The following is a 12,301-nucleotide window of genomic DNA, read 5'->3' on the forward strand; positions in this document are numbered from 1 at the left end:
GGGACAAGCACAGAAGCAGGAACAAGTGCCTCTGAAAACTCAAAAGTAGCACTGTGTGACTTTGTCGTCTTTATTGCAGAGAGCATTCCCTGTATGTAGCCCTGTTACTTACCTTGGCTAATAACAGCCTTCCTATTGCTCCCATCGAGGTCAGCTCTCTCAATGACATGATGTTTGGCATCCACCCAGTACATTCGATGTCCTGCATAGTCAATGGTCAGTCCATTGGGCCAGAAGAGGTGCGTATCCGCAATGATGCGCCGATTAGAGCCATCCATGTTGGAATACTCAATGCGGGGAGTGTTGCCCCAGTCGGTCCAGTAGATAGTGCTGGAAGAGGCAGGGAGAGACAGGCTAGAAAACTCACTCTCTGTCAGGGCGAGACACTATCAGTCTTGTGACCTCGAGCATGAAACTGAGTCAGAGCCATGGAAGAACAGACAGCCAATACTTTGAGGCTGGTGAAACCTGAAGAGCCCAGAACAGGATTAAGGCTCTGAAGGTCTCCCACATTGTCAGGTTCCCCAAATAGGCAGCATCAAAGGAAAGTTTGAGCCCAGGGGCAGCCTTTGTGACCAAGGATGGGGTTTTCAATGTTCATAGGGAAGCACTTGCACAGATGGCTCACTGGAGTCCTAACTTTTTACTCACCCCTCCATAGGATGTAGGGCAATTGCTCGAGGCTTCTCCAGGTTCTGCCACAAAAGCACTTTCCTGTGAGTGCCATCCAAGTTGGCTACTTCAATTCGAGATGTCCCAGAGTCTGTCCAGTATAATTTGTCATGGATCCAGTCAATAGCAAGTCCACCTATCTCCAGGGGAGAATTGAGCACAAAATGAAACCAGGAGCAGGATCTGCTCAGAAAAATAGCTTCCTTTCCCTCTCAGCCTCATAAGAGGCCCAATTCAGTCCTCCTGACTCTTCCCCCATCAGTCAAGATTAACTCCACAGGGACACTGATCTCACATCCATTCCATCCAACCCATTCCCTTGCTCACGAAGATGCGCTCCATTTTTAATGCTGAGTACCCACTTTTCTCCACTCACCCACCCCTATTCTCACACCATGGTCAGTCCTCAGGCTTTTGCCTTTCTCATGGTGACGCACCTGGACTCTCCAGCCCTGTGGAAACCACCTCTTCCACATTGCTACCATTCAGATTGGCCCTCATGATGCGATCGAGAGTGACATCGGACCAAAACACCAGCTCTTTGCTGTGATGGAAATCAAGGGCAATGGCATTTTCCAGGTTGTTCAGGAGCAGCGTATACTCTGAGCGATGAGGCAACACTTGTCTGATATCAATTCGATTGGCAAAAAGTAGCACTGGTTCTGGCCCTGAAAATACACGAGAAGATAGCATTAGAGTACTTTGACAGGGTCCTGCCTACCATTCCCTCTGCATCAAGTCCCAGAACATAATTCTGCAGTACCAGCAGCAAGAAATCAACTCCCAAGTGCAAAACACAGAGAGCTGTTTTCACATCCTCTATACACAGTCCTAACTCCAAGATGAGCAGTTGTAAATCTTTTTGGCAAAGATTCACTAAGCAGGAAGTGATCATGTCAGCTCCCACCTAAACCCACCTTCACCTCAGCCTCTGAAGCCATACCACTAGGCAGCCACTTGGCAGCTGGACTAGTTTCCTTTTCCTATATCCATCTCCTAGCCATACAAACACACATGCTCTACCACATCATCTACCACAGACAAGACACAGTTAAAATCTGCCTCAGCCGGATATAAACTCAGAAGGTAGTCCCACTGGAGAGAAAAAAAAAAACAAAATAACAACAACAACAACAACAAAAACCCCCCCACACATACAAAAAGCCCAAAACAATATCAACATCCTTTATGGATTTCATTAGTGGAATTACTAATGAAATCTTAATTCTTTAGATGGAATTTCTAATTCCTCAGCTCCTACATTAAAGGAGCTGAGCAATAAAGTTAAACAAGTGTACAGATGCCCTTAAAAACCAGCAGATGTCCATACAGCAGTCACTCACAGCATTCAGGACTGGTGATCAGGAAACAGTGAAGTATCTCTCCATGGTCAAAATCACACAGAACTTTCACAGACATTCACCAACAACCCAGGCACATCTAATACAAATCCAGGTACTTCCTTTTCCTTACATATTGGCTTTGTGAACAGCATAATGCTGCCAAAGGAACATCAGCAGCAAAATTATGAGAAGTGGACCAATGCACACACATCAGAATAAGGCTGAAATCCTCTTTACCTAGAGCTTTGCAGCTTCGCTTGTCAGGTCGCAGCTCGTAGCCTTGCTCACACCAGCACTGGAAGCCTCCTTCACTGTTGGTACAGCCTTGGCTGCAGTAACCTTCCTCAGCACATTCATTCACATCTGCATGTGAACAAACAGAGAAAAAGTTACCATGAGATCATCAACACACCAGGCAATCACAGCAATATCTTGCTTCTGCTTTCACGCTCTGATTTGCACCCTATCATAGCCATCAGCTTCAAGCACATCAAAGCAGCAGGGATGAGGCTAGTGCTCCAAAAACTCACCTTGGCATGATCGGCCATCTTCCAAGAGCCTGTAACCTGTGTGGCAGGTGCACTGCACCATCCCTCGTACCATCTGGCACTTCTGAGCACAGCCACCATTGTTGACATTGCAGTTCTCCTCCCCTGTCCGTGGACCTGCGAAAGAAACATGTGAAGATAACTGAGCTGAAACCACAAGGCAGCTGCTTGTGCCCTCAGCTGTTAGGCAGCAGTTGCCTTTCAGAATAGGCTGAACAAGAGGGGGAGGACACAGGCTGTGCTGGAAGCTGCCTCTTCACAGTCAGAACTATCCCCTGCAGACCACAACCAAAGGGGACAACAAAGCTCAGAATAACATGGTTTTAAGATTCGCTATCTCTGCGGACAAACTTTGATACCTGAGATCATAATCTTCTCCTCATTATTACTTGTCTGCTGTATGTAGTTGGCAAAACCACCAAGGTAATTTTCCTCAGTCTTCAACTCTCTCCCATTATCACAACCCAGTCTTTCTTCCTTACATACATTCTTCAGCAACACCAGATAGACTCCCACACATCACAGTGTCTACATTTATCTTTAAGACTGAACTTGTGAGAACTTACGGCAGTTCTGATGTGGACTCTCATCACTGCCATCTCCACAATCATTTGCTCCGTTGCACAACTTCCTCTGGCCAATACAACGTCCGTTCTCACACAAGAACTGGTCTGGAGCACACTGAGGGGTCCCTGCAATAGAAGAAAGGGGAAGTAAGCACACCACAGCTTACTGATGGAGCAGCACTCATGGTGAAGAAAAGGATACAGAACATTTTCTAAGACTTGTTACAAACTTTACATACAAGCACAAATCCATTACTTCATCTTTCCTTGAATTCAGTTCATCTTGTGCTCCTTACTGCTCCACATAGCTTTATGCTGATTTGGAGGCCTGCAAACTCTCCCTTCACATCAAGTTCAATGTTGTTCTATTAGGAAGTTCAGCTATTTAGTTTCTCTCAGAATGACTGGAAGGTCCTGGCTTAGTTCCCTTAGGTTCCAGATTCCACAACCTTACTCAGTATGTGCAAGAGAGCAGTCAGTTCCTTACTTTAACCATCTGATATGTCACCCTAGCATGGCTATGGATCTTAAACCTGCCTAGGAATGACTGTCTTGTCCAGCCCTAACTGCACTGTGACTGCCTTGGAATGAGATTTACATTCATCCTTGAAATCTGAGCTCAGGCAACAGGATTTCACACATGAGCTACACGCTTCAACTTCTGCTCTTGGCAGGGAGACTCTACAGATTTCTTGCAAGTAAAGTAATGCTGTTTGTAGGGACTTTGCCAATCTGATCGTTTCTTCAGCAATAACTGCGCTATCCTGTTGCCTCTTATTTCTTGTACCTCTGAAGCTGACTTTATTAGTGGTTTCCAAATCATCACCCTCCGATAATCCTAGGAAGACAACAGGACAATGCAGTTATCAGCAAAGAAACAATTAGATTGGCAGACTTCCTGTAAGCAGCATGGAAAAGGGTAGTTCTGAGATTAACAAGTACAAATAAGAACTTAGGGACATGTCAACTGGGAACATAAAACCAAATCACATAAATTCACTTTTCAGAGCACACTGGTGATTTATATGAAATATTCTGAAACCTGGGCTGCATTTGTCATATCAAACAAAGATCGTTACATCAGCTGATCTCCCAGTATTCTAGGAATCTTCTCTCTATGGCCAATAAAAATATAATTCTGCTCTAAATCCAAGAGGTGACACAGGATTTTAACTCTTGCTACAGACATTGGGGCAGCACACTATTTCACTTCGATGAGCCAGTACACATTCTGCTTGGAACCCCTGAGTTAATTTTTACCTGCTGACTATCACCATAGACCTAATGCAGAACTGCACAACCAACCTTACAGTAACTGTAGCTGAACTCAATCACCTTGGGTTCAGCTTGAGGTGGAGAGGTTGAATTTCAGAGGCTCTGTAAGTTTGACCTGGCTTCTAGATGGCAACTGTTCAATACCTCTAAATAACTTTGTTATCAGGATGAGGAAACAGAGTTAACAGCTTGTCTTTAAGTACAATTGCTTTTTCCAAGATCACCACCACCTCCTGCACACTGGTGCTCGTGACAGCTGACCGATCTAGAGCAGCTGCTCTCAAATGGCTACCAAGTGTGTGTCTGAGCTCAGTTGTCCTTGTAGAACACCCACTCTCCCCTCCTCAACAGGCCCAAACAAGGGGTACAGTTTCACAAATGCCTTTTGTCACCCCTAAGCCCACTGTTTAAAATCCACTGATCCAGAAGGGTCAGTATGTACAGCTAGGCTCCACTCACTGGGATGAATGCAAGGACCAATACACACTATTCCTCAACAAGGAATACAGACATCCTGAGAGACTTAAGGAAAATAGAGGATTCTAGATACTCCTTGCATCCTACCATAACAGCAGGGTCTGTTGAAACCCTCCTCTTCTCCATAACCACTATTATATAAGAGAATGGCTATCTGCTAAATGATTACTAGAAAGAGAAAGAGGGACTCCTGAGCAAATATCTAAGGGGAAGCTGACGCCCTTAACCTCTAAAACAAAAGCTTTATCCTTCACTTCCATAAAATGCCCTTTTGATTCCACTGCCTGCTAGAATTGCTTGGCAATTTCACAAGGCAACATGAAAGCTATCCAGAACTATCTACAAGGTGTGAGTTGGACATAGTCCATTTGACAAGGTAGCAACTTTGTACACTATTAATGTTTCCAAATCTGAATGGAATAATCTCAGAGCTATGTGGTAATTCATAGTGTAGGGACAGGATAGGAAGATACAGGGATCTGATATTTGACCAGAAAACACCATCACCTCAGTTAGTTTAAGCACACAGACCTGCACCTGTTTGCAAGTGTATAAGGTAGCCTGCAGATCCCATTTTTAGGGAACACTGGAAAGTCTAGTCTGAACTCAGTGAAGCCATCCAAAAGAGACTTCACTACCTATTATCTCCAGGATGGAAACATTAGCTATGAACAGCAAGACAGCAGGCCAAACCTGTGTTCTCACAGTTTTCCTCATCACTGTTGTCAGAGCAGTCATCTTCCCCATCACAACGCCAGGACAGACGGACACAGCGCCCTGATTTACAGCGGAACTGGTCAGCTGTGCACATAGATGTAGCTGAGGGACCAAAAAAAGAACATTTGATGAGCAAGAAGGATCAGTAGAAACCCAATTCCAAAGCTAACAGTCCCAAACATTCTTTTGCATCCACAGAAACTGAATGTTTCTTCCAGGACCCAGCACTCACTGCAGTTCCTCTCATCTGATTGGTCATCACAGTCAAAGTCTCCATCACACCTCCAGCCAGCGTTAATGCACAAGCCACTGTTGCACATGAACTCTCCAGAGCGACAAGGTTGGTGAGATGCTGCAGAGATGGCAAAGAGTATAAAGAACAAACTCAGGCCAATGTAACATACCCAAAGCCTCTCAGCATCACCCTTACACTCCACTACTGTAAACTACTTTAACTTCTGTATGCAGTAGTGTGCGGACTACATAGTGACTCCCACTCCACCAAGTATTCTCACTTTCCTAAGTTAAAAAAAAAAAAGAGCCAGTTTATGTGTGAACAATTAGATTGCTGTCTGCACTGCAACCCATCTCCAGTCAATGCAAAAATCCATTTAGGTTTGCAAGTCAGATGCTTGGACCAGTATATCATCCTGCATTAACTTACAGCAGTCAGATTCATCAGACCAGTCCCCACAGTCATCATCGCCATCACAGTGGTAGATATCCAAGATGCAGCGTCCATATGCACACTGAAATTCCTCCAAGCTGCAGGTGGCAGCTGGAACATCTGATGCTAAAAAGGGAATCAAAGAAAAAATGCCTGAGGTGACAGGATACAACCCAGTTTAGATGCAACCTTCTCAGTCTAATAACGGACAAGCAAGTATTCACTGCAAAGGTGGTGGAAATTACTAGCCACTGCTGTGTATTTCTGCATGACTTGTGGTACTGAGAGGAACCTGAATGCTGTTTGTACTTCACTGAGGGACAGGTTAAAGCTGTGTGTAAGACATCTGTGTAGACAATCCACTAAAAAATAAATAAATAAAATTTTTTAAGAATTACAGAGGATATTAGTCTAGAAACACTAACTTTTCAAGAGTCATTAAGTTCTAGAGAAGGAAACAGCAATGAAGAAGGAAGGGTTGATGAGAAAGCAACATGACGGATGCAAGAATGTTACCTTCCGTCTTATACTTGAGACACTGTCTTAGTGCCCTCCAGAAAGTGTTTAAATTGTTTAATAAACCTGAAGATGTAGATACAAAAACAGATGGAAAAGTAAAGATAACCTTTGGCGTAGCTCTATATTAAAGATTGAGGCATGTCAGAATGCAATGGTAAAGTACAGAATTATTCTTTTTAAATTTTCACAAAAATAAGCATTTGAAGACCAAAGAAAGTAAGCAAGCAGCAAGGTGCCTAAGGTTTGCACCTGACCTTTGAGGATTTCCACCTTATCTTTCCTCTCAAGCTGTCACTAAAGCCAATTGTGCCTTACCAGTAAGGAGCACTGCCAGATGACCCAGGGCAATGCCTAACAAAGTTATAGTGAAGGATCTGTCCACTGTTCTCTGTTCAACCATATACTACATGGGAAGGGATGAAAAATACTTTTGAGTCCCACACAACAGAATTTGACACCTTTTCTCATACTACTGTCCAGAGAATGAACTGCATGTTTCAGGCATATGAGTCTTCCAACTGAGGACCTCTGAAAATAAATCCATTAAACAAAAGGGACAAGAAAGACTGACAGTCTGGGAAGTGAACTACACCTGCCTCTCCAACCTGAAGTAGTGGGCACAGCCTACTGGCATGCAATAGGAGCTTTAGTTCAGTGAGTATCCAGTGGCTAGATACTAAAATGTGTGTTAACGTGTGCCTCACCAAAGGAGCCCGAAAGGAGTGTTTGGGTCTGCTTGAGGAGAAAATTAGGTCAGTAACTCAGATTCGCATGTAGTGTGATTCAGTGATAACACACTCCCCCAAAAGAAACAAAAAGGAAAAAAAAGGAAAGAAAAAAATAAAGAAGAACAGTGTAGTCCCACCTTGTCCTAGTTAAATGACAAGCAGGACTGGAGATAAGGAAAAGGTGACAACATGGAAGAAGATAAGAGAAAGGCAAGTAGCCAAACTGAGCTTCTGAGGGAGTTACTTAAAATGCCTTATAGAGACAACTGCCAGTCCGGACTGGAGAAGTATTTCAGCCCACAGAAGCAAGGGCACCAGTTCTGGTTGCCCCTCTAACTATCATAGGAGGCAAGATTGAAACATTTCCCTTCCCTTCCCGTGGGCCTATTCATGGCCTGCGGGGAACCGACAGGCAAGGGAATGAGAAAGGCAGAGGGGGAAAGGAGAGGGAGAGAGGCTGGCTTCCTCTTCGAGCCCTGTCCTGGCTTAGAAATGTTTGCAGCTCCTGGCTCCTTGCCAGCTCTCATTATCTGGAGAGATAAAAGACAGCTCCCCCATGCATCCACTCCCCCTGCCCTTCAGGAGCTGGCGGCCCGATCCCCCTCACAGAGCCTTTTGAAGTTTCCTGCTATCTAGAACAAATTCTGCAAAATGCCTTTGAGAGCAGGGTGGGGGAGGGACCACTGCAACTTCCACAGACACCGACAGCACTCGCAGACCCAGGAGAGAGGCAGTGAGGGTTAGGAAGGGACATAATACACTCCTGTCCCACTTGCTACAGGCCTCTGAAGGTGGAGGAGAAAACAAATGTTGTGGGCTCCCACTGCCCTCCTTCACATAAGCTTCCAGCTACCTTGTCCTATTGACCCTTTTCAGACAACGTCCTGCATAAAGCATCTGAGCAAAGAGAGGTTGGTCAGGCAGGCAGCCCCTGCAGTGTGCCAGCTGGGGACATCCCATCCCTGAGGATGCTGTCAGTGGGCAGAGGCCCCTACAAATTTCAGGCAGAAATCAGACAAGAGGAAAACAAAGGGAGTAGTTTTCTCTCCGTCCCCTTGCCCTCCAACTCCTACACTTTTATATAGAGCTGTATTTAGTAAAGCATAAGCCTCCTGCTTGGACTCAAGGTCACACAGCCATGGGAAGGACCAGAGAAGCAGCAGGCAGAGGCAAAATACACCTTTGAGGTAACATAAGAGAGACACCATTCTCTTGTGCCCTCTAGGGTAGGCAACAGAAGGCTGCATAGCTGCCAGTACAGGCAGGACTAACTTGGTTTTGACTTCTGCTGCAGAAAATGTGCCAAACCCCAGGAGAGAAGCAGGTCCAAAGGGCTATTTCCTGTGATTACAAAGCAAGGAGAGCACTTACGGCAATTCTCTTCATCCGAGCCATCTTTGCAGTCTGTGTCACCATCACAGAACCAGTGCTCAGCTATGCAGCTACCGTCACTGCAACGAAACTCCTTCTCTGAACACTTTCTCATATCTGCAGAGACAGCAATGCAAACAAACTCTTGGCTTTTCTCAGAGTACCCAGGAAAAAACTGCACCATGCTCCTAAAGCTCCTAGGGCACCCACAAACAAGATTGCTCATTCAAAAGGAATCCATGGGACTTCACAAGAGCATGTCAAGGAATAACAGGTCTCAAGTGCTCAGGGAACCCTAGAGCTACACAGGTAGGAGTCTATGCAACCCCTTTTAAATCACTGACAGGGCAGTATTTGTAGAGCCACATTACTCACCACACTGCTCATCACTGTTGTCGCCACAGTCGTTGTCACCATCACAGTGCCACAGGCTGCGGATGCAGTATCCATTCTGACATGAGAACTCATCTTCCTCACACTCCCGTGGAGCTGGAGGGATACAATGGAGACAAGGTGAGGGCAAGGCAAGAAGACGTACCTTGCAGAACACCAAATCTGTGACGTGTTACAAATCAAGCAACATAATCCTCCAAGGACACCGTGATGTTAGAGAGCTGATTTCCCTTCCCTTAACAATACCAGGAGGGCCACTGCGAGACTCCTTGAGTGTCACTCTTCCACTCCATCTGCAAGTCAGTAGTACAGCAGGCTCTAAAACTTGAGAACATGGGGTGGAAAAAGTACCCAGAACAGTGAGATGGAGCCACTCACCCTGTGCTGGTGTTCTAACACAGCCTCAAGCCAGGCTCAAGAGATCCCTGCACAGAAAAAAGGCAATCCAGGCCTCTTTTTAAAGGAATTAATAGTCCTTATCATTATCTAATGAATAATTGCTGGTAGAATTATAGCTCCGTGTTCTTTTCACAACAATGCCAAAGCTATCTTCAAAGCCAAGGAAACATTCATTGAAAAAGGAGACAGAAAAATTAAACTTCCTCTTCCGAACACCTCAGTATTTGCAGCTTCATACCACCCTCTCTGCCAGTCTTCTAACGAAGCTTGTCTGCAGACCAGTGAGGAAAGGGACTGCAAAATGAGCACCTGAGGACATCAATCCAACAGAAACCTTTCTATAGTTATGTTCTAGTCTGAACAACCCCCTAGGAGTCTCTTATTCACAGAACCTCGCCTTCGTCCTTTCATTAGTTTCCAGATCTTTTGATCACACTATTGTCTTAGATATGAGGGCATTCCAAACTTTTCTGAAATACAGAAGACCAAACAGACCTAGACCTATATACCTTTTCTTTCATGAAAATCTCTTAATAGAGACCGATAAACTGAGCTTAGTCCTGCAATCCAGAGCATCACACAAGACGTCAAACCCCTGAACCTCGCTTCCCAGCCTTTTGCCCAGAAGGGCAGGCAAAGGTCAGGGACATACTGATCGAAAAGTGAATTCATTTCCATGCAAGCATTGGACACAGAATACTTTACAGCCAAGAGCTTTATTTTTGCATTCATTGAGATGTGGTCCCTCCGTCAGATCCACTCTGGAGCACCATGCACACAACTTACGTAGAACTCAAGGGCTGTGGAGCGATGCTTATTAAGCAGCTGCAACCATCTCAGCCAGACAGCACAACAGTTCTGCTCCTAACTGCAGCTGGATAACAGCCATACCAACCAGTGCAGTTCAAGAGAAGTCAAAGCTCCAGTGCTACATAACACACTGGTTCTCTGGCATGTGCTGCCAAGTACGGACCTGACGATATGTTGTGGAGAAGGAAAGTTGTATCCCTGAACATCTTTTGCTAATGGAAGCCAACCATAAGAAATCCTTGTCCTCAACACAAAGGGAAAAAGTGGGGGCTGAACTTCAAAGCTTTCAGGCAAAATTCCCTCCATTTTAATAATCTGTAGAAGCACAACAGCAGTGCTCACAGTCTGCCACGGCAGCTCTTTTGAAGATAGTGCCTCACATGGCAGCAGACACCTTTCACAGTAACTGGTCTCTGCATGGGCAGCATCTCTACAAGCACCTCCCTTTCCTCAGGGAGCTCTGTTTGAAGGGACGGCCCGGCACAGCAGAAAAGTCAGACAGTGGAACCTGAGGCCACAGGAAGTCTGCCAGACAGGCAGTTCAGCAGGATTTGGCAGGGGTTAGGTGTTTCCACGAACAGGGGAGGACATGAAGAGCTCAGCCCAGGGAAGCGCTTCATGGGACATTAACTAGCAAGGCTGCAGGGCATAAATGGTTCTCCAGCTGGATGGGGAAGCATCCCCTCCCCCACGACAGGCAGCTGAACAGCGATCCAGGTGCCAGGGTAGCAGGATTTACGGACACCAGGTACACACCGCTGTCAGAGGGCAGCATAGAGCTTATAAAAAGCCAGAGATCTGACTCAGTAGATAAACTCTTACATTCCTGTAATAAAAATGGTCAACTTTCCCCGGCCATGACAGGAAGGCACTGCACCCACCCTCTCCCTGCAGAGAGGTGACTTACGGCAGTCCTGTTCATCAGAATCATCCTCGCAGTCATTGTCCCCATCGCAGACCCACGACCTGCGGATGCACTTCCCGTTGTCACAGTGGAAGTCCAAGGGCGAGCAAGTGGGCAGCACTGCAACGGCAAAGAAACACCTCATGGAGCTGCAGCCAGCTTCCTTCCTGAAAGCAAAGTTCCTTCCCTCCCTCCCACCGCTTAGAAACAAAAGATGTAACATTTCAGGTCATGAGGAAGAGCTGTCCCTCAGATGGGGAGCCAGAGCAGGTCTGTAGCTTGGCAGTCTCTCCTCCCCAGAGAAGCACTGACCTTGCCACAATAGCCACCACAATTCCCCCACCGAGTTCCCTTTTTCTCTCTCATCCGTGAGCTTTCTTGTCCTTCCATAACTGCATTTGTTTTATAACAAGCAAAATTACATTATCAACATCTTTCCTGCACGTTTTCCAGTGCAGTCCATCCTGTTTCTATTACTCAGCAAGTTCTTTAGAGTGGGAGCTATCAGAAGCGATGTTTTTGAGAACAGAATTTTTTCAAGGTACAAGCTACTGTGTGTGTTCCAGCACAGGGACTCCACCAGCATTTTTGTCTAACAAACCTGAAAGGAGAAGCCTAGAAAAAGGAATCCACTGTTGGGGATAATTCACTGTACCTCATGTGAGGGCAACAGAGTTCAAACTCTGCTAGAGGTCTCCAGAAGGGACACAGGAAGGGGGCAGACATGGGATGATGCCTGGCTACATAGGAATCTGCTGGCAATGGAGTGGAACCACAAATCCACACTGTCTGAAGAGGCCTAGAGACAAAGCTGGAATTCCAGGGGGCGCATCAGCCCTGTCCTTCCCCTCACAGATGAGAGGAACACTCAGCCCTGCCAGGTTCATGCTTTTAAGTGCTGCCAGCTGCAGT

At 45.8% G+C, this 12,301-nt stretch overlaps 1 protein-coding gene across 1 annotated transcript in view; it reads right to left on the reverse strand.

The window, feature by feature from the left end:
• Window positions 1–112: 112 nt before the first annotated feature.
• LOC104542049 (low-density lipoprotein receptor-related protein 4-like) overlaps window positions 113–12,301 on the reverse strand; it is a gene marked incomplete at its 3' end in the record, with an annotated part of 50,873 nt that continues 38,684 nt past the window's right edge. Inside the window, exons 3-15 of the mRNA XM_010186249.1 lie at window positions 11,393–11,509; window positions 9,259–9,372; window positions 8,884–9,000; window positions 6,263–6,391; window positions 5,831–5,950; window positions 5,575–5,700; window positions 3,917–3,967; window positions 3,130–3,255; window positions 2,546–2,680; window positions 2,253–2,378; window positions 1,110–1,340; window positions 652–808; window positions 113–330 (exon numbers count right to left, since the gene is read on the reverse strand). Of these exons, the coding sequence (XP_010184551.1) occupies window positions 113–330; window positions 652–808; window positions 1,110–1,340; window positions 2,253–2,378; window positions 2,546–2,680; window positions 3,130–3,255; window positions 3,917–3,967; window positions 5,575–5,700; window positions 5,831–5,950; window positions 6,263–6,391; window positions 8,884–9,000; window positions 9,259–9,372; window positions 11,393–11,509 (1,767 nt within the window). The remainder of the gene's footprint in view (window positions 331–651; window positions 809–1,109; window positions 1,341–2,252; window positions 2,379–2,545; window positions 2,681–3,129; window positions 3,256–3,916; window positions 3,968–5,574; window positions 5,701–5,830; window positions 5,951–6,262; window positions 6,392–8,883; window positions 9,001–9,258; window positions 9,373–11,392; window positions 11,510–12,301) is intronic.

The sequence above is a fragment of the Mesitornis unicolor genome, unplaced genomic scaffold (assembly GCF_000695765.1).
Source record: "Mesitornis unicolor isolate BGI_N332 unplaced genomic scaffold, ASM69576v1 scaffold1856, whole genome shotgun sequence".
Lineage (NCBI taxonomy): Eukaryota > Metazoa > Chordata > Aves > Mesitornithiformes > Mesitornithidae > Mesitornis > Mesitornis unicolor.